We start from the raw sequence: 26,147 nt of genomic DNA on the forward strand, positions 1-26,147 counted from the left end.
AGTAATTACCCAAAAATGAAAAAAAAAAAAACTTTTCCTACTTCTCCAGTTTTACCCAAGAAAATAAGTCTATCTACTTAATCTAAGAAATAGTAATAGAAAACGTCATATATACATATTTGACCTCAATTTTTTTTATTTTTTTTTATTTTATTGTTCTCCAGTGCAATGTGATGATTGCAGCAGGACAGTGCTAAGTGCAGCTCTAGAAGGATGGGAGATGCTTTCACCCTTCATCTACTGCTTCTTCCTTAGAGCAGATGTGTACATATATATATATAATATACCAGATAGAAATGTCAATGTCATGACAGGGCATCCAACTGGCATTTTTCAGCAGGATAATGCTCACCCTCACGCAGCAAGGGTTTCCCAGGAATGTCTCCGCCAGATTGCAACCCTTCCTTGGCTGTCCGGTCACCAGACTTATCACCAATCGAGCATTTATAGGACCAGCTGGGACTCCAGCTTTGGGAGCCTACGAATGTGCGTGATCTACAGGCCCAGCTGTAACATCTCTGAGCAAATGTGCTGCAGGAGATCATAGACCAGGGATCAGCAACCTCCGGCGCTCCAGCTGTCCTGAAACTACAACTCCCAGACTCCTCCTTTCACTTCTTTAGGAGTTACAGAAACAGACGACCAAGTGTGCATGCTGGGAATTGTAGTTTCACAGCAGCTGGAGTGCCGAAGGTAGCTCAACCCTGTATGCCTCCATGCTTAACCATATCTCATCTTGTATCCAGTCTAAGGGTGGCCCTAGAGGCTCCTTTCCATTGTACAGTTTTCCCAATAAACTTCTCCTTTCGCTCTAATATTGTAATCATGTACATATATCATCATTGCATTAATTTACACTCCAACTACTACTACTTGGTGCAGTATTTTTTTTTACAATGAATGTACATGCAGTATATATATATATATATACATATACATATACCGTAGTATACAGTATCATGATGTCCATAGGCTGTCAGCATTAGGCGCAACCCCCCCCCCAAGTATCTTCTGGTGGGCCCAGGCTCTGACAAAGTAGTAGGCTCCAAAATTCCAGCAGAAGACAACCCCATTTAGAGCCATTCATTGGTCACTATTGTATATTTCTAATGGCCGCACAGTTTTGCTGTTCACCTTCACAATTTTGTGTCCGTTAACAATTGAACCACGCAGACATTCTTTCACGGCACATACATATATATATATATATATATATATATACATACTGTACATGAACTATTATAGGATGATTCACAAATGACCTAGTAGACCTGACTATCTTATCCTCAGATGGACCCAAGAAACATCAGTCTCCCTTCGGCACTCAAGCTGCTGTGAAACTACAACTCCCAGCATGCACACATGGAACTGCCGCAGAAGTGAAAGGAGGATTCTGGGAGTTGTAGTTTGAGAACAACTGGAGTGCCGGAGGTTGCTGATCCCGGCCATATCCCATTCAAGACATAGATCTTCATATAATGAATATTGCTACTGTTGCCCACTGGGTGGATGTGTCTCACTAGTGCTAATGTTGATATTCTTACAAAAATGATAACGGTCTGTTAGGCGGATTCACACTACGTCTTTTACATTTAAAGAAAAAAAAACTATGCATTTTTTGACAGCAAAAAAAAACCTGTTGATGTTACAAGCTGGCCAATAGGAATGTATAAAACGCCCTACAAACACTTTATTTTATTTTTTTGTTTCTTTTTTTTCATAGTGACAATAGTTTCCTTGCATTTTTATTTTTTTTGTGTAGTGGTTTTTAGACATTTTCCTATAGAATTCACTATCAGAAAAAAATGCGACCAAAAAAAGGCTTGTAAAAAAACAACAAATATATGAATTTGATGGCACTTTGTACAATCCAGAAAAAGGTAGTGTGGCACCACCATTAAAGGGGTTTTGTGGAGAGATTTGGGGGGGGGGGGGAGAAACCAGGTCAAATTTTTTTTTTTTAAACATATTAACTCCACCAACCATTTCCCTGAAGCCGTTCTCCATCTCTTGTTCTGTTCAACATGCTGGAAAGGCCAGAGTCAGGTCACCACCAAGGCCAATGATTGGCTGAGTATTTCCAGCATGTTGAGCCAGGACAAGGAGGTGGAGAGCAGCATTGGTACAGCAGTAGCAGGGGATCAGTGGAGGTGAGTAATGCTTCTTTTATTATTTTAACCTCCCTAGAAAACCCCTTTAAAGATAAAAGTATCTCACATAAAACCAGTGATTATAACATTACAGCTCATTGCGACCCCATAATTTAATAATTTACATAACATTCACACTCTACCAACCCTGAAATCCCTTCCTCAATCCAATTATCCACTATATATCATCGTGGTCATGACCTCTTATGGCAGATGATTGGTTTCAGAATGGAATATTAGGTATAATACATCATTGCTGTAAGTCTTGAAGGGTTCTTCAGTATGCCCAATACTAAGGTTAAAAAAAAAAAAATATCCATTGAGCTCGACATCAACTACCTTGCCGAAAGCTGTGGATTTGTGTAGAGTATTTTTCTAAGTGTTCGTCACTGTCCTCATCTCCGTGTTGCTGCTGGTAATGTTGATAGAGCTTCCCACCACCCCGTGTATCAGTAGGCTGGACACTGGGCAAGCATCCACTGGACATATTCAATATGGTGGCCGTTAAAGTATTTATGTAGTTTTTGGCCAAGGTGAGCGTCTCAATTTTGGACAATTTTTTCTCTGCTCTGACATGTGGAATGACTTCTCTTAGAGCCTGGAAGGCGTTGTTGAGCTTATGCATCCTCTGCCTCTCCCGTTCATTGCTCTCCAGTCTTCGTGTGCTGTGCTCCTTCCCCTGGGATGATGGCCTCTTCCTGCGGTTGCTGCTCTTGCCCGGTTCATGGCTCTTACTTTTACTCTTCTCCTTATACACGTAGCACTTGTCGTTATCATCCTCGCTGGAAGTTTGCTGTTCCAGACTCTCTTCTTCCTCCTCCAGGTCGATTTCCAGTCTTCGCCGTGTTGATCTTGGGTTTGTCTTCATATTTTAGCGTAAAACAAAGACAAACTGATCTTCTTCCCAGAAAGCTTCTTCTGGCTTTCTACATCAAAGATCTGTGAAAACACATGAGTCAATTAGAAACTGTCCTGAAACTTGGTACTAAAAGTTCACTGCACCTGTTTAACGATGAAGAACATCAGTTTCACAAATCTCCACCTGCACATGTCCTTGTACCAACAAATCCACGAAGAAACTGTAGGGGGCAGTATCAATGTTTGATCCTTTAGAACGGTTAATAGGAATCGTGCTAGCAATTGATGCATCAAGGTCATGGTGTCTACGTGCTGCAGAAAACCATTGAATGAAACTGCCCTGCCATACATGGTTCATTTTTGGAAAAGTTGGGCCATGTGTGAATGAAATATTGACTGATGTAATTATGGGAGCTTCTGTGTATGCTGAGCAGATGCTTTATATTTTGCATACATAATCAAAGGATCAAACTCCATATAAGCCTACCAGCCCGTCCCTCTCCATCTTGATTGACAACTGTGCAGGAACTTGGTCCTGTCAATGATGACGGAGAGGGCGAGGCTGGCAGAAGAAGTTGGAGGAGCACGAAGTTGCTTGAGACCTCCCTGGGTGCACTTAACTGCTCATTTACACACGGATTAAAAGTCCTTTTTCTCCAGAATGAAACAACGGATCGCGAAGTGAAAGGTATCATTAGATTCAGCTGAGCCAACCTTACAGGTGACAGCTTCTCTTTAAGTGACAGATATCTCATATTTTTTTGGTATGATATTTGGCGATCTATTGCTCTTCTAAGGCCTCATGCACACGACTAAGTGTTTTGCAGTCCGCAAATCTTCAAAACACGGATCCCGGCCGTGTGCATGCTGCCATTTTCTTTTTACCCCTGTAAAAATATCCCATCCTTACCCGCAAAACGGACAAGAATAGGGCATGTTCTAATTTTTTTTATTTTTTGAAGGCTGACGAAATGGATGCAAAAAAAGTGGATCGGATGTGGACCAAAAATACGACGGTGTGCATGAGGCCTAAGAAAAGATACAGCAGACCTCTATATACTAGAATTCCAATCTAACGCACATCTCCTTTTTGGTGGTGCCTAATACATATACCTATGTGTGCATGTAGCAAAAATAATTCAATAATGTCTTTTAATAGCTTGTCAATGGATTTTTATAGGGCTGGTGATACTACTGTATTTTCACAGCACTTTGCTGTTTTCGAGCTCCCATAGCAGTGAATAGACTGCAAAACGGATCCGTCTCGTTTCCGTTCTTCAGCCCATAGACTTCTATTATGACGCAATGTCTCTGAAGGCATTTCCGTTATGCATTCCATCATAGAATTGTGTTATGGTCCGTGGTAACGCAATTCTGCTTTTACCACCAAATGAAGCGTGCACAAATTTCATAACATAAAATTCGCTCATCTGTAACTGAGAACAATGGATGGAAAGTAAAGTTTTTTTTTCAGACTATGGAAAAGGCTGTAAGACAAGAACGGTGAGAGTAGTCATCATCCGTGGTATAATGTCAGTGTGGAACGTGAATTGCTAGTCTATGTGTGCAGCCCTGGAGCCTGATGATTACAGCTTAGAAATCTGAGCTTCAACGTGACAAACAGAGAGCAAGCACACATCAAGCAGAGTCCTTGGAACGTGGCAGCACTTTGTTTGCTTAGAAGATGAAGAAGTAAAAGAGAAAACTTAAAAGTAAACCAAACCCTCACATAAGGATACGTTTTTTTTATTTTTTATAGGGTATAATATATCATATCCAGGGGTGGTCGACTAACATCCTCTTGGAAGTCACAGTTATGGCTAGCTGCCACCCAGGATCCTCGCAACGTGCGACTGCTACCCTTCTCTGGGTCCCACCTCAGCCCACCTCCAAAATTAACCCTGGCTGGCAGACGTCCTCATACTTTTAGATTTGGAGCATCGCAGGCGACATGGTTAAATCCCTTGTTTAGGGATCATCCAAAAATTCGACTGTGACGGTACCTACAGTGTAATACAGCCCAACAAAATACATACCCATCATCAGAATGGCACCGCTTTATCTCTACAGTTGGATAGCACAGTCGGGAACGTGAAGTTCACAACACTTGGCATATATGAATAACTGCGCAGAAAATTAAGACGTATGCTTAAAATATGTTTTTCAGTCAAAATGTTTTAAATTGCATGAAAATAGATCTACAGGAACACAAAACTAGGGCTCTTCATACATACCCATGCACTCTTGGCTTGGGGAGTATGTGTTTGCAGTGTAGAGTAGAGAGTTAACGTCCCCATATGCATTAGCGTATCGTCAGCCGAACCCGCCTATTGACAACTCCTACATGCTCAGCCAACCAGAAGTACGTGGGAGTCAGGGGAGATAGTTGTCAGCCAAATGTTCGTTCAGCCAACAGTTATTGCATGCCTATGGCCATCTTAAAGGGGTTGTATCTCCAAGAAAATGGCATTTATCATGTAGAGAAAGTTAATACACGGCACTTCCTAATGTATTGTGATTGTCCATATTGCCTACTTTGCTGGCAGGATTCATTTTCCCATCACATTATACACTGCTCATACCCACGGGTTATGACCACTGCTGCAGCGCAGATACGAGGTGGCTGGGATGGAGCTGCTGTGCATGTGTCACTATGCACGCTCCCATGGTCCCGCCCACCACAGACGCCGGCGCTTTTTCCTGCAGTGTGCATGCACGGCCACTGCTGTTAGATTGCAGGGTGGTCGTAACCCCTGGATACGAGCAATGTATGATGTTATGGAAAAAGGAGGCAATATGGACAATCAAAATACATTATTAAGCACCTTGTATTAACTTTCTCTACCTGATAAATGCCATTTGCTGAAGTGAGACAACGCCTGTTTCACACTAGCGAGTCCATTGCAGGAATCACGCTCCGTGTGTGAGCGTGATCCTCCGTTCTGGACTTGCAGGATCCCAAGCATTATCATGATTTATAATGCTGTGTGCCTCTGCTTGACCTTACTTCTATAGAATAACAGTGACATAAAGCTGTCAGTATGATCCTGTAGAAGTAAGGTCAAGCAGCGGCACACAGCATTATAAATCCTGATAATGCCGTGCGCTCCTGCAAGTCCAGAACGGAGGATCACGCTCACACACGGAGTGTGATTCCTGCAATGGTCTCGCTAGTGTGAAACAGCCCTCAAGTCAGGAACAAAGTATAAATCATGTTGAAATTCCATAATGTCAAATTCTTCATTCCCCCTGACATCTGCCATGGAGAAAACATGGTGACCTGCAATGCACATTACATGGTCGGCCAGAATCAGCGGGTTTAGCCATTAAGCCTCATTCACACGTCCGTGTCCGTGCTCAAATCCGTGAGCAGGTGGTCAGTGATGCATCCGTGAAGCTGTCCGTTAAGGATTCGTGTTGGGTCCGTGTGTCCGTTTTTTGCTGTCCATGTTTCACTGACACTGAACAGCTGAAAAATAATTTTCAAAGCATCTCTTCTTAATGATCTGTGAAACATGGATGGCATCCGTGTTGCATCCGTGGTTTTCACGGACCCATAGACTGTAATGGACGTGAGTAATCCGGGAACACGGACCAAGATAGGACATGCATCCGTGCGGAAAACACTGACAGTGCTAAAACACTGATGTGTGAATATACATATTCAAATGAACGGGGACGTGTGCTGTCCGCGGAGAAAACGTACGTGAAACACTGACGTGTGAATAAGGCTTTATAATGGAGGGATTTATGAACTTTCTATGGCAGTTTTCTAGCATACAAAAGTTGCAAACCTTGCAGCAAGTGCCGTTTTGTACTAACATTTGAGTCTTTTTCTTCTTTTGTGCCACGTTTGGAAAATGGGAGGGAATAGGAAGGGGATGGGACCTCTGCCGCCTAACACTTTTTACAATATGCGTGCACATTACTCCTGAAATACGCCAGCAAATTGCTTCATTTTCTGATGTATGGACCTGTCAAGGATTGTACGCACACCAGTCTTATAGGGCAGTGTATCCCAACCAGTGTGCCTCCAGCTGTTACAAAACTACAACTCCCAGCATGCCCGCACAGCCAAATGCTATCCGGGCATGCTGGGAGTTGTAGTTTTGCAACAGCTGGAGGCACACTGCTTGGAAAACACTGTAGGGGTTATCCCATGAATAATGTAAAGTATGAAAATCATACTAATGCTAGCGATATGCCATACGTGTCTTTAAAGGGAACCTGTCACCATGATTTTGCGCATAGAGCTGGGGACATGGGCTGCTAGATGGCCACTAGCACATCTGCAGTACCCAGGTCCCATAGCTCTGTGTGTTTTTTTTGTGTTAAAAAACAGTTTTGATTGATATGCAAATGACCTGATATGAGTCCTGTATCCGGAGATGAGTGAAGCGGAAAGGAGCCCAGCACCGCCCCGCGTCCTCCGAATCTCCTCCTTGCTGGCTGATGTCACAGAGCTGGAGCGCCGAAATCTCGCGATGCGCGAGCTAGCGCATGCGTAGTTCGTTCCCTGTGCTGATGCCAGTACAGGGAATGAACATGATGCCGACACTGCGCATGCGCTAGCTCGCGCATCGCGAGATTTCGGCGCTCCGGCTATGCGACGTCACCCAGCAAGGAGGAGATTCGGAGGACGCGGGGCGGTGCTGGGCTCCTTTCCGCTTGACTCATCTCCGGCTACAGGACTCATATCAGGTCATTTGCATATCAATCAAAACTGTTTTTTAACACAATAAAAGCGCAGAGAGCTATGGGACCTGGGTATTGCGGATGTGCTAGTGGCCATCTAGCAGCCCATGTCCCCAGCTCTATGCGCAAAATCCTGGTGACAGGTTTCCTTTAAAGGGGTATTCCCATCATAGACAATGGGGGCATATTGCTAGGATATGCCCCCAATGTCTGATAGGTGAGGGTCCCACCACTGGGACCCGCAGCTACACTGAGAATGGAGCGGGGAAGTGCTGTCCCCATAGTACTGAATGTGAGCGCAATGCGCTAGCGTGGACGCAGCTCCCATTCATGTCTATGGGGCCGACGGAAATAGCCAAGCCAGCGCTCGGCTATTTCCGGCGGCCCCATAGAAATAAATGGGCGGCCCCATAGGGGGCCCACACCTATAAGACAATGGAGGCATATCCTAGCGATATGCCCCCATTGTCTGAGATGGGAATACCCTCTAAGGCAGGGGTGCACAACCTTTTCTGGTTGGGGGCCACATTGTCAACTTGAAACAATTCCAAGGGCCGAAAATAATCTTTAAAGGGGTATTACCAAGTGAAATACTATATTTATGGCATATTGAACATACAGTATATATTCTAAATGTCTAGTTACACTTCTAGTACTCCCATCTAATGGGACAATGCATGAAAGATTCATGTGAGCAGCCACAAGACATAGAGATACATGTCTGCTGCCAGATGGCTGGGGGCCGCATAGAATAGTATTGAGGGCCGCATGTGGCCCCCGGCCTGCAGGTTGTGCACCCCTGCTCTAAGGTCTGCCTTATATGTATCTGTTGTGTAGTTAATTACAGTCTGTTGCTCCCTTGTATCAGCCATTACATCTGGGATGAAGCTAACTGTAAAATCTCACCGGTCCGGATAAATCCCTGCCCCCATGATCACTACTATATCTTACATATCACCAGATATTTATGTGTATGTGACTGAGATTAGCTGCACAATTACAAGCTTCGTATGCTACTTTTAAAGGGGTTCTCCTGCTCCTTGAAATAGAAAGGAATCATCTGCTCAATCCCCTGCCGATCCAGCACGGTCGCTCCTCCTGTCTTTATTTACAAGCTGCTGGCAATAGCGTGGCTTCCGCCACATGACAGCTGCAGCCAATCAGTGGCTTCAGCGTTCATCTGCTGCACAGATAGCGATGACAGTAGTACGGCACATGACCACTAGATGGCTGCAGCTGACAAAGATAGCAGGGACCACTGCCCTGGATGGACTAGGCCCTAGGGACAGATTTTTTTGCTTTTTGTCATTTTAGAGTATTTGCTGCTGATTGTTCCCCCCAGGGAGTCAGAAAATCCCTTTACCTTGTTCCTTTAAGGAGAAAGTGCATTGTAAGATCTTAAACTACTTCTTAAGAACATAAGTTGAATATGTGATGCAATAAGACTGTTGTGCATTGTTGCGTCCCTAACGGAAGCAGAAAAAAAAACTCTCAAAAACGATTGAATAACAGTTCACTCCAGTGATTGAGAAAGCTGCTAAAAAAGGATCAGTTAAGAAGCTTTTACACTAAGAACTAAAGAGCATCTTTACAGGGTATCTTTTCAGGAAATATGAGTCACGACGTCTCTGATAACAGCTGCACGACACACAGATATCCCCAAGAACGAACCCAACCGCTGTGTGTACAGCCGGAAACCAGCAGATCTTATACACACGACTACTAATGAAACTGCTGCCGAATCCCATAGCATTATCCCAAACACTAAAAAAGTGTAAAGTGTAATAACTTTACACTTTTAAAGGAAATCTGTCACCAGCGACCATAACACGGCTTAGGCACAAGGATGTGCTTCACCTGATTAAAACCCTGTCTTTATTTTTTTGATCCGAGGCTCCAACCCCGAGTTATGACACTTTTTCTTAATATGCAAGTTAGCCATTTGGTGCAATGAAGGCATCGCCATTGCTCTTGGTGCACCCAAGTTCCGCTCCGTTTTGTCGTCAGTTCCTTCCTCACGGCTTTGCCACTGCCCCCCCTTTAAATCAAAGCCTGTTCAAATCTGGACAGCCATGATGTAGTGCAGGGAAATTTTGCAAAGGAGCTCTGCAGCTGACATACTAGCAATGGATAGGGGGTCCTAGAGGTCGGACCCCCTCTTCTGAAACTTTCAGCATATCCTGTTGATATACTGTCACTTTTTATACCCTTACTGCACTATATAGATAGATAGATACTTTTCATTCACTTCTATGGTCATTCCAAAGATAGAGTGAGATGGCCCCGCACCCATCTGCCATTGCTGCCATATCCTACAATATGCCACCAATGTAAGAGTTGAGACAACCCCTTTAACTTATTAAATGGTAAAATAGTACAAGTTTCATCGCTGTATACATAGGCCAAATTCCAGCTAAAGCAACTGCTATGGGGCCCAGAGTATGAGGGGCCCCGCTGAGCAGCAGTCAGGTGGCATGGGGCTGTCTGTTGACTCTCTCCATTATATGGGTTGACCATTGCGCTGAACATCTGACACGACTATACATGCTTGATTGCTACTCCAGTATCAAGCAGGACCTCCCAATGGACTCCTAAACCCACAATGAACAAAGATTTAGATCAATAAATTACTAAATTATGCTTAATCCTTCCCCATAAAACTATATGTCAATCTGCTCAGCCCCTCCTGCTCCATGACATGCTGCCTGCAGACCGGACTGCATTTTGTGACAGGTTCCCTTTAAAGGGGTTGTCTCACTATTATGTAGAGAAAGTTTAATACAAGCCACTTACTAATGGATTGTGATTGTCCATATTGCCTCCTTTTCTGGCTGGATTCATTTTTCCATCACATTATACACTGCTCATTTCCATGAGTTATGACCACCCTGCAATCCAGCAGCGGTGGTCGTGCTTGCACACTATAGAAAAAAGTGCTGGCCTCTCTGATGGGTGGGACCACGGGAGCGCACATAGGCACGCATGCGCAGCAGCTTCTGTCCCGGCCACCTCGTATCTGTGCTGCAGCGGTGGTCATAACCCATGGATACGAGCAGTGATGGAAAAATGAATCCAGCCAGCGAAGGAAGCAATATGGACAATCACAATACATTAGTAAGTGCCTTGTATTCACTTTCTCTACCTGATAAATGCCATTTGAAATGAGACAACCCCTTTAAGTGCACCCCAGCTAATTTCTGACTAGAATGATTAGTACGATGGATATGGACATATTATTTCACTAAAATATGTTGGAAACAAATCTTCAGCTGAACATCTGCGTTACATGCTATATGAAAGTCTTAGGGGGGATTTTTAGGCATACACATTTGCATAGATATACAGGTTTCACATAACTGCAGTTGTTCATGAGAAATCAGTGTGCAGAAGCAGATTGGGGGGACTTTATCGTCTTGTATTTCTGCTGATGGACACAATGGCAAGTTGTATAATTTCTGTAGAAAGAGTCTTAGTCTCTGATGAAACCAGTTTACAAATCTCAGATCAAGCTGCCCTCCTGGTATAGTGATAAAGCCAAAATATTACTTGGAAACTGTACTGCAAACCTGAACTTCGATAGGCCTGGGGTATACTGCCAGGCTAAGAAAACAAACACACGCTGACCCAGGTCTACAATACACATCGTGACTGACCAGAGAGTGACAGAGAGGTGCTGAGTAACAAGACCAGAACATTTTCATTATTGCATCCTTCGGTTAGGGCTCTTTCACACCTGCGTTCTTGTCTTCCGGCATAGAGTTCCGTTGCCGGGGCTCTATGCCGGAAGAATCCTGATCAGTTTTATCCTAATGCATTCTGAATGGAGAGAAATCCGTTCAGGATGCATCAGGATGTCTTCAGTTCAGGACCGGAACGTTTTTTGTCCGGAGAAAATACCGCAGCATGCTGCGCTTTTTGCTCCGGCCAAAAATCCTGAACACTTGCCGCAAGGCCGGATCAGGAATTGAAGCCCATTGAAAGGCATTGATCCGGATCCGGCCTTAAGCTAAACGTCGTTTCGGCGCATTGCCGGATCCGACGTTTAGCTTTTTCTGAATGGTTACCATGGCTGCGGGGACGCTAAAGTCCTGCCAGCCATGGTAAAGTGTAGTGGGGAGCGGGGGAGCAGTATACTTACCGTCCGTGCAGCTCCCGGGGCGCTCCAGAGTGACGTCAGGGCGCCCCACGCGCATGGATGTCGTGATCGCATGGCACGTCATCCATGCGCATGGGGCGCTCTGACTTCAGTCTGGAGCGCCCCGGGAGCCGCGCGGACTGTAAGTATACCGCTCCTACTATGGCAACCAGGACTTTAATAGCGTCCTGGCTGCCATAGTAACACTGAAAGCATTTTGAAGACGGATCCGTCTTCAAATGCTTTCAGTTCACTTGCGTTTTTCCGGATCCGGCGTGTAATTCCGGCAAGTGGAGTACACGCCGGATCCGGACAACGCAAGTGTGAAAGAGGCCTTAGAGAGGTATCCCCTTCCTTCTGATTCTCAGCTACGTCATTTATTGCCGGTGGCAAGAAACCACTGTGGTTGATACATTATACACTACTCACAAAAAGTTAGGGATATTTGGCTTGTTGGGGAAATTTCAGGATGAACCTAAAATGCACTTTACAGGTGAACTTAATGTGACCTTCTTTAAACCTTCGAAAGCACCAACTGTCCAACTGTTCTGTGTTTCAGTACTTTTTGCACAACTCGATGTTCTCTAACAAGAAGCTTAATGGCAAAATTTAATACATTTCCTGGTTCAATTAGAATTGGTATTTAAACAGTCCTCCTCATCATGCTGTTCACATTTTGACATCATGAGATCAAGACAACACCTAACAATCGATCAACAGTACCTCGCCATTGCGAGGCTTGAAGCAGGATGTTCTCAGACGGAAGTGGCCACTGAGCTTAGAGTGTCACCGAGTGTCATCAGCAGGTTGTATAAGAGATACAGAGAGACTGGAAGAGTCACAGAAAGGCATAGAAGTAGACGTCCTTTGGCCACATCCCACACTGATGACCACTTCATTGTGAACAATGCCCTGCGGAATCGGATGATGAATGCCACAAAGCTCCAGGCACATTTAAGGGAGGTGAGAGGCACCCTAGTGTCACGTCAGACCATTCAAATCCATTTACATCAGCGTGGTCTGCATGCTAGATGACCTGTAAAGATACCTGACCACAGGCATCATCGTCTTGCATGGGCCAGGGAGCATCTACACTGGACGAGGGACCAGTGGGCCTCAGTGCTGTTCACTGATGAAAGTCGATTCAACCTGAACAGAAATGATGGCCACCAAAGATGTTGGAGACGTCAAGGAGAGCACTATGCATCATCCACTGTTGTCACCAGACAAGCCTTTGGTGGTGGTGTTACAGTGTGGGCAGGTGTGTCTAGTCAATACAGAACTGCCCTGCACTTTCTGAATGGTGCAGTGACAGGCCCTGTCATGACCTGATGGCCGCCCTTCAAGAAGAGTGGAATGCCATGCTTCAGCAGACAATAAGTTGACTTGTGAACATCATGAGACGTCGTTGTCAAGCTGTAATTGATGCTCAAGGTCACAGGATAAGTTATTGAGACTGGTGTTGGCTTTTGTTTCAATAACTTGTTTGAGATGAGGAAATCACCATTCCTGCTTCTACTTAAATGCCCTACTTTCATGATATATCACCGTACGTTTTCGATAAATTGCACCCAAAAACCAAATATCCATAACTTTTTGGGAGTAGTATATATTACATTCCTAATGGATACAAGTGCAGCACCCCAGAACAGGGTTATTGCAAGAGGCTAATTGTTATAATGTTGTTTTGCTAAGTGACATGAGCTAATTTATTGTAATTTTAATAATAACTAACAGCATTGTATAGATAAGTCAGAGTTAAAATAGCACAAGAGTTAGGCACATACTCACAACTAACTAGGGTGGACCCCGCTCCATCTCCTAGCAACCTAAAGGGTTGTGTCAAGTTGTTAAAGTAGCACTCCCATACATTTTTTTTATTCTCTGACCTGTAGTAAATAATCATATTACCAGTGTCTGTACTTGTGATGTATCCCCTCCCTTCTGATTCTCAGTTATGGCATGTGAGCGGCACTCAGACTTTCCAAATAACACAGCATCTTATTTGTGGAAAGGAAGCCAGTTCCTCAATGAATTCCTATAGGGGCCTCAGTCTCATAGGAATTAATAGAGAAGTAACTGACTTCTTGTCCTGTATCATTTGGAGATCAGAGTGTTGGTCACATGACTCAGCTAAGCATCAGAAGGGAGAGGATAACTCACAAATACAGTCACTGGTAAGAAGATTAAATTCACTACAGATTACATCATGCACCTTTATAACAGGTCAGAGAATAAAAATATTTATTCTCTGACCTGAACCCCTTTAGGTTGCTAGGAGATGGATCTGGGTCCACCTCTAGTCAGTGTTGAGTCTGTGCTGAACTGAGGAAGAAAGAGGACCTATGTTGTATAAGCTCCTCAGATCTAGGCCAGAGTTTCAGGGAATAAAAACAATGACAGATTCGCAATGCAGTTTTCTAATTTATAGCTCGGAACCATCATCTCTGACACTACAGCCACACAAGCAAGCTACTCTACTACAAAAGTGCTCCAGAGAGAGAAAATAAACTATTAGGTCCAGAATCTACAAGGCAGTGTATTGGGATCAGACAACAAGGTATTGTGCACATTTATGGCAGAAATAGACTTTACTGCTGTGAGAGGGAGCAATGTTAATGCACCCTTCCACACTTTGAGACGATTTGGCCAGCCGTATCTTAATTCCATACCATTAAGCCTGGGAATTATGAAAACATTTATAAGAACCTCAGTTGCATGCCTAAGGTTCTGCAGAAAGAGTGAGAGAGAGAGAGAGACAAAGAGAAGGAGTACCACAATCCCCATAATTGCTGTTATCCATACATTGCTATTGGGGAGAAGCTGTGACTGCGATTTGCTTGGAACTGTGTCTTGATACTGTGACTGACCTACTACTCCTATCTGCACTTTAGTAAGGAGAGGCTTATTTATTTACTACAACTGGCCTGGTTACTGACTCTGCAATACACCGGCCATTGCACCTACGTCTTCTGCCTTCCACCCGAACCACCAGTTAACACCAAGGGCACACCAATTACCAAGGGAAGAAAAGGGTGCGCCTTCCAGTTACCGTATAGCCCTAGGGGGTATCGGTGTGAGGATTGCCACTGTGATCTGTGTGTGCAACTATAATTGCCAGAGCTACTACCACTCCCGTCCTCCACTCGCTCCGCCAGGTCTTGCTGCACAAGGGAGATTATTTTTATATACACAAATATGCAGGATTTTAACATTGATGGTCTGTCTTCAAGATAGCCTTTCAAAATCAGATTGACACCTCTCACAACTCTGATATTGATGGGATAGGACATCAATATTAAAATCTTGGAAAATCCCTTTAAAGTGAATTTCCACTCCTTCACACAATATATTATTGTTATTATGTATATTTATCTACATAGAAAATTAATCAGCACAGAATTGGAACCTCAGATTTTCATAGCAGTGAGAGTTTTGTTTTTCTAAAACAGTGGCGTGCCTGGAAGGGGGGGTCCGCCCCAGGTGCCGGCTCTCAGGGGGGTGCAATGAGCGCTTCCATCAATACAGATGGAAGAGCTCATTGCTGGAGGGCTGACGCACCCACATACTGCGGCGGGTCACGGGAGCGCATAGTTCCCTGCCCCGCTGCTGATCACCGCCATAGGCTTCAGGCCTAGTAGGCGTGCATGATGACGTCATCGCGCGCGCGCCTGTGTCGGGACGCAACAGTGAAGTGTGCACGCCTTCCTCTGCGAGTTTTTCTTTTTCTTTTCTATTTTTTTTTTGTTTGTTTTTATGTGCTAACTTTGGGGGACAAGGGGGGGCACACAGGAGGACATGCGGGGAAAAAATATCATGGTAGGATACTGTGTGGGGGCAAATTATTATGGGAGGGATTACTATGTGAGGGGCAAATTACTATGTGGGGGAAACTACTGTGTCAGGACAATGTGGGGGAAACTACTGTATGGGGACAGTGTGGGGGAAATTACTGTGTGGGGGAAACTACTGTATGGGGACAATGTGGGGGACACTACTGTATGGGGGAAATTACTGTGTGGGGGATTATTTTTAATAAGGATCACTATGGCCATTATTTAGAATGGAGGCTGCTGTGGGTGTCATTATAACTGTATAATGTCTGATAGGCCTAGTCCTGAGTTATATTACCCTGCCCTGTATAATAATGTACCCTGATACCCCTTATAACTAAGGGGCATCAGGGATGGGTACATTATTATACAGGGCATGGGCAGGGTAATATAACTCAGCTCAGGACTAGGCCTATCAGACATTATAGTTATAATGACACCCACAGCAACCTCCATTCTAAATAATGTCCATAGTGATCCTTATTAAACTTAATGTCCCCCACAGTGACAGTGGCCCCCATTTGTATGTCTCCCACAGTGGCCCCCGCCCCCCATTGTAATTAATGCCCCCTCCCCCTCAGACCATCCACAGTGTCACTGTCCCCATTGTAAAAAAATTGTTTGTTTAATTTAACCACATTGCACCCGAGTCGACCCACTGTCCCGGATCCTCACAGCAGGCTTCTTTTCAGCACTCAGCACTGCTCAGGGGCTCAGGGCGGGCGGTAACAGGCAGGCAGTGCGGCGCTCACTCACTCACTGTACGTCACGCGCCTGCGCCACCTAGTGGGAGGAGCAGGCGCGTGACGTCAGTAAGTGCCACCCGCACCGCAGGTACCGGAGCTGAGTGACTGGACTCGGTACGTTCGGACAGAGGACTCGGCACTCGGGTGCAGGTCGCAGGGCAGGCGAGATCTCAGAGGGAGGGAGCCAGGGGGGCGCACGGCACGAGAGTAAGAACAGGCAGAAAAAAAGACAAGAGGGCGCTCCCCTTCTGACAGTGCCCCGGGCGGCCGCCCCTAGAAACGGCCCTGCCTGGGACATTGGGGAGAACAACAGGCACAGGTATTGGAGTGGCAGCAGGATGACACTGTGGGGACACCAGGATGGGGAGGTTGATGGAAAAACTGAGAAATCTAACGTATCTGTGTTACAAACTCTGTAGAGACGAGAAGCGGCTGAAAGAATTTGTCATGGCGGTCTAACGGAGGAAAAGAGGAAAGAGAAGGTCTACATGACAGGAGATGTCCCTGGATGTAAGAGGTATGTGGTCATTGGGGGGCACCAGAGAAATGACCGCCCCGCCCCGGGTGCCAAACACTCTAGGCACGCCGCTAGCTCCAAATACAAGTTTGACTTCCTAGAGTCACCACTAGAGGGAGCTTACCATACTGTTTTATCATTGAATTCAATGTATTAACATTTAGCTCCTAAGCTCCCTCTAGTGGCAGCGATCATCAGGCACAATTTTATGATTTAACTATAAATATACTAGTATATTTATAGTATATACTATTATATACGAGTATTATGGAGCTCTGAATCAGAAAAATATAGCTCTGACCACCATAAAAGTATATTAAAGATTTTTTTTTTTTTCATGTTCAAACTGACATAGTATTAAAGGTGGACGTTTACTATTATCAATGGTAGTCTTACTGATATCAGTCTGTGCATATCAAGAATAATGTCCTTGACCAGTATGAACAGTCCGGAAATAGTGCGAGAAGTTGTTGAAAACATGAATACAAACACAGACGTATTTGCAGACTTCTAATAGATTTCTAGGAACAATATTAATGGTCAGGTGGTTTAATGTGTGGGGCAATCTTTGTAGATATTAACATGGGGGGTCCATAGTGATCCTAATGCACTTTTAATATACTCAATCCAGATGTGAGACTCAGCATAGACCTAACATGACCTGCCCATATCAGCAGCACATAGGTCATTATACGCACTGGATTACTGGACATCATTTTTTAAAATATAATTCTGCTAAGTTTACGCCTTTAGTATGGTGTGCACAGGGGTGGACTGGCAACTTAAAGTGCCCCTGGAAAAAAATAAAAGTGGCCCCGTATTGTAGGGAATACCCAAATTGACAGGAGGCAAGGCTAATACAAGGCAGGGACAACTCATGTAGGGGGGTCAACAATACCACAGTGCAGCACACAATACCACCCCAGCAAAACCAAATACCAGAGTGCAGTACTAAATACCACAGTGCAGGAAAAAATACTGCCCCAGCAGAACCAAATACCACAGTGCAGCACAAAATACAGCCCCAGCAGAACTAAATACCAGAGTGGCGGTGGTACGGAAACTGCAGCTGATCAGCCTCATCGAATGGGGCTAATGCACCAGGGGATTCCATGGCAGTGTAAACTGCAGCAGAAATCCAAGAATCAGCCTCAGGTTTCTGCCACGGGTTCCACGGCAAAAATACACATCAGATTCTTCTGCCGTGTATTTCCAACATGTCAATTTGTCCATATGATATGTTCACATAACCGATTTTTCCACTGCAAAGATCCACCACAGAATCCACAGCAGAAATCTAAGGCTAACTGTTGTACCTGTTGTGAACCTTCCCATCAATTAAATTAGTCTTTAAAGGGTCACTGAATCTTCACATATCATAGTAACATATCAAAGGTTTTGATCGGCGGGGGTCTGAGCAGAGAGACCCCCTGACCGATCCCTAGAACGAGGAGAGAGAAGCGCTCACATAGCGTACTCCCGCTACCGTCTTCTGCAGCGAGAAGATACGAGCGCTTCTCTCCCCTCGTTCTAGAGATCAGTCGCTATGACATATTAAAAGTTTTGTGAAAGCTCACTGCCCCCTTTAAGCGGACAACCCGGGGAAACCACAGCAACAATGAAAATGTCATTTTAGAAAATGTTGAAAATGTATTCAAATAAATGTCACAGGGACATAAGTATTCAGACCCTTTCCTATGACACTTGAAATTTTGATCCGGGGGCCTCCATTTCTCTTGATCACATTTGAGATGTTTATACACCTTGATTGGAGTCACTTGTGGTAAATTCAGTTGATTAGACAGGATTTGGAAAGACACAGCCCTGTCTATATAAGGTCTCACAGCTGGCAATGCATATCAGAGTAAAAACCAAGCCATGAGAAGGAAAGGACTGCCTGTAGAGCTCAGAGACAGGATTGTGTGGAGGGACAGAACTGGAGAAGAGGACAAAACTATTTATGCTGCACTGAAAGTTACCAAGGTCACAGTGGCCTCCATAATTCTTAAATGGAAGAAGTTTGGAATAACCAGGAGTATTCCTAGAGCTAGTCGCCTCTCCAAACTAAGTAATTGGGGGAGAAGGGCCTCGGTAAGAGAGGTGACCGAGAAACCAATGCTATGCTCCAGAGATCCTGTATGCAGATGGAAGAAACCATCACAGCAGAACTCCACCAGTATGGGCTTTATGGCAGAGTGGTCTCTTCTCAATAAATTACACATGAAAACTTGCCTGGAGTTTGCAAAAAAAATCTCAGCAAACAAGATTCTCTGGTCTAATGAAACTAAGGCTACATGCACACGAACGTTGTTTGTTTCCGTGTCCGTTCCGTTTTTGTTTTTTTTGCGGATAGGATGCGGACCCATTTATTTCAATGGGTCCGCAAAAAATGCGGACAACACACCGTGTGCTGTCCACATCCGTATGTCCATTCCATAGCCCCGCAAAAAAAATAGAAGATATCCTATTCTTGTCCGTTTTAGGCATTGTTACAACGAATCTGCCAAAAAGAACGGATGGCATACAGATGTCATTCGGTTTATTTCTGCGGACCGCAAAACACATACGATCGTGTGCATGTAGCCTAGGCTGAATTTTCTGGCCTCAATTCCAAGTGTCATGTCTGGAGAAAACCAGGCACTGCCCATCACCTTCCTTACAGTGAAGCATGGTGGTGGTAGCATCATACTGTGGGAATGGGTTGTAGTGGATCAGACAGGGGACCTGTCAGGGCTGAGGGAAAGCTGGATGGAGCAAAGTACAGATTCTTAATGAAATCCTGATTCAGAGATGGGTTGAAGGTTCACCTTCCAACAAGACAATGACCCTAAGCACACAGCCAAGACAACAATGCATGTCAATGCAAGATTTTAATTTTTCCTTTTCAATAAACTAGCAACATTCTATTTTACCTTTGTCATTATGGAGTATTGAGAGCAGATTGATGGGGAAAAAACTTTTTCTTTTTTTAAATTTTAGCCCAAAGCCGCAACAAAACAAAATGAGAAAAAAAGTGAAAGGGTCTGAAGCCTTTTCAGAATGGAGAAGAGATGAGATGTATATTGCTGTGACGATCTGTCCCTGCTAATGTCATGTGTCCCGGTGTCTTCCAGGTCAGCACATTGGCAGTGTGAGCTGAAGCTGAATGAAGCCTTTAGCTGAACCCTGCTGACTGTGTGACAAGCTGAACTCTTCCATTATAAATGTCTAGTTGTAGTGAACTATTTTCTGTTTGCTTTTCTGCTGTACCTGCAGCTTTTGGCCTTCACAGAGTCCCCCGCACTAGGTCAACTGGAAGTAAGACCACAGGTCTATCAAGGCTGCCCCGTAATTCATCAGGAACACGGTGTGCTTATTTGCTTTATGCTTTATTTTCTACTACTGCTCCTGGAAGATTGTCCAAAACTCTAGCACCCTGAGAGCTATGAACAGAACCAAGCGTGTGGTCACAGCTAGACACATAACATGTACAGCTGAAAGGGCCGGTGACTTCAAGGGGTATTCCCATCTCAGACATAGATGGTGCATCACTAAGATCCTCTCCTATCTCCAGAACGGGGCCCCCAAAGTGAAGGAGAGTGCATGTGCTGACTGCTCTCCATTCATCGCTATGGGAGTTCCGAAAATAACTGAGCAAGTGCTCCTGGCTTCTTTTCGGAAGTGACAGCACATCATGCAAGGCGGCCACCATTCAATTCACCGCTATGGGAATGCCAGAAATGGTCAAGCCGGCATTCGCTTATTTTCGGGAACTCATGTGCGGCTTGTCTCCGTTCACTTCGGGGGCCCCGTTCTACAGACAAAAGTAGGTCCCAGGGGTGGGAACCATACCTATCTGATACTGATGGCATATCCTAGTGCTATACCATCAATGTCTGAGATGGGAAGGCCCCTTTTAATACAAATATCCATTTGTCTATGGAAGTAACATAGCAATAAAAGGTTCACATCACATTTACATCCAAACACAGGTGGGCACGAGGTCCCCATAAAGACCTCCATGCTGTCCTCCATGAGGTCCCCATAAAGACCTCCATGCTGTCCTCCATGAGGTCCCCATAAAGACCTCCTCAGCATAGAGCACTGCCATTATCTCTCCACCAATAATTGTGAGCTGAGCCATGAAGTTCATCAGTTCAGTCCCTTACGTACGGGTAGACAGTAGGAAGTTACTTGCAGGGTACGGCCGCGTGTGGCAGAAATGCTGCAGATTTTCCGTAAGTAATTTACCTATGGGTTACGCATAAGGTATGTCCACCCCAGCACCCTAGGCAAAAGCTACTATATTCTTCAATTACCGGAATTAATTCCAGATATTTTACCCTCCCCTCCATAGCCTAACCTGCCTCATAAGGCTGCCCTAAGAGAATATGACCTGTTTATTTAAATACTGTAACCCAACTTTAATACACTTTTCTGGTTTAAAGGGATTATCCCATGATTAATGCAAAAAAATCAGTACATGCAAATCTCTAACAAAGCTAGACCCAGCCCTGTACCTCACATGGGTCCAGAGATCTCCCCATTCATTGCTCTGCTAGATTTATATGAAGCTGCCAGCTGAAGGGCATGCCCTTTCTCTTAACACAGCTTAGGGGGCATGTCGTTTGTGCTGCAGCCATATTTCCGATGCAGCTTTTTCCATCTAACTGTGACAGCTTCTAACAGTAGATAGGGCCGGTGGCAGTTGAAGGATAAAACTGAGCATGTGCGACCATCTCAGAGACATGGACAGAAAAATAAGGAAAATATGAAACAATAGGTGGCACTACGCAAATGCATTTTATTGAATAGCTCAGTGGCTATACTACATTTTTAATTACATTTCATTATAAAAGTATCCAGGAGCTGGTTTGAAAAATGTAGAATATTTTTCATGGGACAACCCCTTTAAGTCACTCCTCCTTTATCTAAGCCCACCCACGCTGAAGAAGAGGACCAACAGGGGATGTTTGTTTCAAAGTTTATACGGAAAGTAAGACTGACCAATAGTTACAAGTAAATATTTCTGTCCCGTCCCTTTAAGAATGGAAGAATAAGAACTGTTACTTTGTATAATCTCTGCTTCTGTTATCAGGGTTAGAAGTAACCAGTGTTCTTCAAGGGAGATATCAAAGTGCGAATAATATCTATGGAGATCATTGTGCATAAGAACAGGAAGCCTGCAGTGCTAATCACCATACATATGATGAGTGGCGCCCGACGAGTGAGTCTACTGTACCGCTGAGTGACCTGCTTACAGTAATACTGTCTCCCAGCACCCAGCACTTCCTGCCACCCATCACATTGGGGATATGGACATTAAAGCCGATTGCAGTGTCCAGATCTCGGCAGTACGGTCCCCACCCGAAACCATTCATGCCCGGTGATCCCTATATGAGAGAAAAAAAAAGCCTCTCAGGCTATGAGCTGAGCGCTGTGATTGGCCAGCGCTGCAGCATGGGAGAAGGAGGCGCCGGCAGGTTCCCCTGGGTGGAGCCTAACTATGAAGATACCGGAGGCAATTGCCGGAGAACGGAGCGGCGCCCAGGTATAACAGTAAGTGCAGGGGGGTCCCTGGGCGCCGCTCTACATGCCTGTATAGTTAGTTTAGATTATTCTAGTGAAAGGTCCTCTTTAAAGACAACCAGCAACCTATGTAGGAGTAGGAGTGGTTGCCTCCACTTGCAGAGGGGAGCGTGGACTCATTCCACTGCTCTACAATAGATGGTAATGATGCCATCCCGCCTTCGATATGCCATCATGGCTGAGCAGCCTGACAGGAACACTCACCAATATGTACTATATGCAAGTGCCAAAGTATAGTGAGCTAAATGCCAACTTGTTTGCTGGCCTTTGGCACATTTAAAGGCCCCACTTTATTCTGTATATTTACAAATGGTCCATGAGACCAATAACGCCTTTCTGTTTATTTCGGGTGACCATTATTAAAACGTAACATTTATTAGATGCATTGTTAAAATAAGCAAAATAAAGATGCTTTAAAAATATCAGTTGTGTCACATGGTTGCTTTGTATTTTTTCCTCTACAGTAGAACTATTTAACTCGCAGTCTACTTTCAATAGCTAGGCGATAATGAGCCGGTACTGCGCGCTAGTTATCGGCTCACCATCCTTTATGCCTTTCGCTACATCAATTATTTAAATCCTAGGTGCTGCTTCATACCCTATGTGCACTAGCTGTACTAAAAAGCTCAAACACTGCCCCCGACATGTTTCACCAGTCAAACTGGCGTCTTCAGGGGAATCGGGCAGAGTGTAGCGAAATGTTACGTTTTAATAATTGACACATGAAATAAACAAAAAAAGGCGCTATTCGTCTTATGGACCACAAATATACAGAGTAAAGTGCAGTGAGGACCCCCCTAGGCCGCTCTGCAAGTGGAGGCAGCCGTCCTGCTCAAATTCTAGGACAGGTTGCCGGCAGACATTTTAAATAATTCCTGGAGAACCCCTTTGATAAGGGTGGGTTCACATGGATTCTGTTTTGACTTTCCCTTATAACATGGTTATAACGGAATCCATAAGACGGAAGACTTTAAGAGGCATTCCGTTTTGACTCATCTTAATATTAGTCTATTTGCAATCATAACAGATCCGTCTGGTTCCCGTTATGCAAGACTGAAAATAAAGTCCTGTCGACAGGACTTTTTTCTCCGTTCTGCATAACGGAAACGGGACGAATCCGTTATGATTCCCATAGACTTCTTTTAAGACAGAATGCCTTTTAAAGGCTTCCGTTTTGCATTTCATCATAATACAAGTCTATGGGCAGCAGAATGGATCCGTCCTTCCGTCTTATGGATTCACTCCCTTTTGAATAGAGTGGTGGTCGTGAATGCAACCATTCAATCTCTATAGGACTGCCGGAGATACCCGAGTACAGCGCTTCAGCAGTCCTATAAGACTTTGAATAGTGGGGCAGTGCACATGCTTAATCGCTGCTCCACTGAAACAGGGACGATGAGAGCCCTGTTCTTGTGATCAGCTGGGGTCCCACTGGTCAGACCCCCATAATCAGACACTTAGGTGATAAGTGTCAGTCTTGGCACAAACCCTTTAAAGTACAGAAATACACACTAAGCCCTGCCGCGTGCGTCCGCGTTCATGCAGCTGCACTGCAAATGTTAAGACATGCCCTATACTTTGCTGCATTTTGCAGATCACGGACCGTTAAGTCAATGAGTCCACACCGCGATGCGGGGTGCACATGGCCAGTATCCGTGTTTTGTAGATCCACAATTTGCAGTCTGCAAAAAGGAGACGGTCGTGAAAAAAATGCACCCTGCTGAGAACCATAATGGAAATAATAGGAGACCAGTCAACAGAAACTTGCTGACAGTTTCCATGGAGCGCTGGGTATATTTTACCTATTCTGTAAAGCAGTACAAAATACAATGAAAATGATGAGTTTTTAGTCTTTTACGGTACGGCCAGTGCTAATATGGTAGAGCTTTTCTTCAAATCAACTTATGGGTTATATTAGGTTATGAGACCTACAGAGCCAAGAAGAAGTGAAATAACAATATCACTGTAACAAAACATAAAACATGTTTAATACAATCTCTACATTGTGACGGTTTTCTAGCTCTAAGTGCATACAAAAATATCCATTTTGGACAATTTCATTCTGGTTGACAACGTCAATGGACATATATGAATGTGAATACAGTGTATGGACGGGGTCTGTGGACGCGGCCATGGCAGCCAGAACAAGACAATCCGCCGCAATAAGAATTTAATATTTTGGGTTGACTTTCACAGATACAGCAACTGGACTCAACTGGACACTTAGTATGTTATTTTAAAGGGGAATTTAATACTGATGTCTGACATCCTCAGGTATAGGTCATCAATACCAGATCGGTCGAGCGTCTGACTCCCGCAACCCCCGCCGATCTGATATTGATGACCTATCCTGAGGATTCCTGGATAACCCCTTTACGTACACAGTTGCAGCAAACTTTAAACCAACACTTAAAGGGTTATTCTCATCTGAGACAATGGGGGCATCTCGCTAGAATAAGCCCCCATTGTCTGATAGGTCTATATCGAGAACGGAACCCCGAAAGAAGTGGCGGGAGCACTGCGCATGCGCAGCCGCCATCCATTTATTTTCTATGGGACACCCGAAAATAGCAGAGTGTTGGCTCGGCTATTTCCATCGGGCCCATAGAAGTGAATGGGAGCAGTGGCCGGTCATGCGCGGTACGCTCTCATTCACTTCTATAGTGACTGGACCACAGTCCTCCTCCCAATATAGGTGTGGGTCCCAGCGATATGCCCCCATTGTCTGAGATGAGACAACCCCTATAATACAGCAAACGTCATTAAAAAGCTTGATGCAACAGTGTATCTAATGCATTAAGTGTCACCTTAACATTAAATCCCCCCTAGACTTTACAATCACATTCTGTCACGCTGAGGTCTCAGTATTGATTTAGGTCAAATATTGTGAATGGGGGGCTTCTAGTCCGGTCCCACTGATGTCCTGAGCAAAGTTGGCCGAGCACTTGGTCGCACAGTAATCTCAATAGGTTGCGGCGAAAAACTGACTAAGCGCCGAGATGCCTTCATTCACCCTATCGTAGATAGTCTCAGCGCCATGACCAACACATTCTAGTTGTAGACTTTGGGCATCTAGTACCAAAGCGAGTTAAGGTGTAAAGTGTTGACATTAGCTGCGTACAATCTCTATATACACAAGTGAGTCACAGGCATAAAGGACGGTATTGTGGCGGCTACAAGAACATATCACTTTCCCAAGTCACAAAGCCTTGTTCTCTTAATACCCCGACTATTGGAGTAGCAGAAACTGATCACAGTATCTGCACATTGCACATGAATGGATCCGACTGTCTCTCTGTAGATCACCCCCATGGTCATAAAGTGAATATATGCACATTACCTGACTGCTCCGGTGCTGTAGGTCTATGCCAGGATACAGGTGCAGGTCAGAGTCAGGGAGGTAGGTAGCAGGCGGCTGCTGCAGCTGCTGCTGTGAGCCTGGGGATAGTACACGTAGCTTTAGTGCACAGTTCGGGCAGGGGGTGGGGTCTGGCAGCATCCCACATGCAAAAGACCAAACAAGCCCCAGAAGCTATTCCAGCTGTGGCACACGCTCTGCTCTGCCAGTCGTCCCATTGTAACTCTGCAAGGAAATGTTCCCATTCTTATTTAGAAAGAACACCTAGGTAAATATACGGCCCATAC

General features: G+C 44.7%; 1 protein-coding gene across 1 annotated transcript; it reads right to left on the reverse strand.

Annotated features, from left to right (window-relative positions):
• Nucleotides 1–663: 663 nt before the first annotated feature.
• BHLHA15 (basic helix-loop-helix family member a15) lies at nucleotides 664–25,945 on the reverse strand. Its single transcript, XM_044274471.1, has 2 exons — nucleotides 25,843–25,945; nucleotides 664–3,089 (listed from the first exon to the last, which is right to left on the reverse strand). The coding sequence occupies exon 2, from the start codon at nucleotides 3,016–3,018 to the stop codon at nucleotides 2,482–2,484; it is 537 nt and encodes a 178-aa protein (XP_044130406.1). The 5' UTR covers nucleotides 3,019–3,089; nucleotides 25,843–25,945; the 3' UTR covers nucleotides 664–2,481.
• Nucleotides 25,946–26,147: the final 202 nt, after the last annotated feature.

This window comes from Bufo gargarizans, unplaced genomic scaffold (genome assembly GCF_014858855.1).
Source record: "Bufo gargarizans isolate SCDJY-AF-19 unplaced genomic scaffold, ASM1485885v1 original_scaffold_1772_pilon, whole genome shotgun sequence".
Taxonomy (NCBI): domain Eukaryota; kingdom Metazoa; phylum Chordata; class Amphibia; order Anura; family Bufonidae; genus Bufo; species Bufo gargarizans.

Bases quoted from the DNA above. Each gene is read 5' to 3' on its own strand.
- BHLHA15 (XM_044274471.1), bottom strand. From the start codon at position 3,018: ATGAAGACAAACCCAAGATCAACACGGCGAAGACTGGAAATCGACCTG.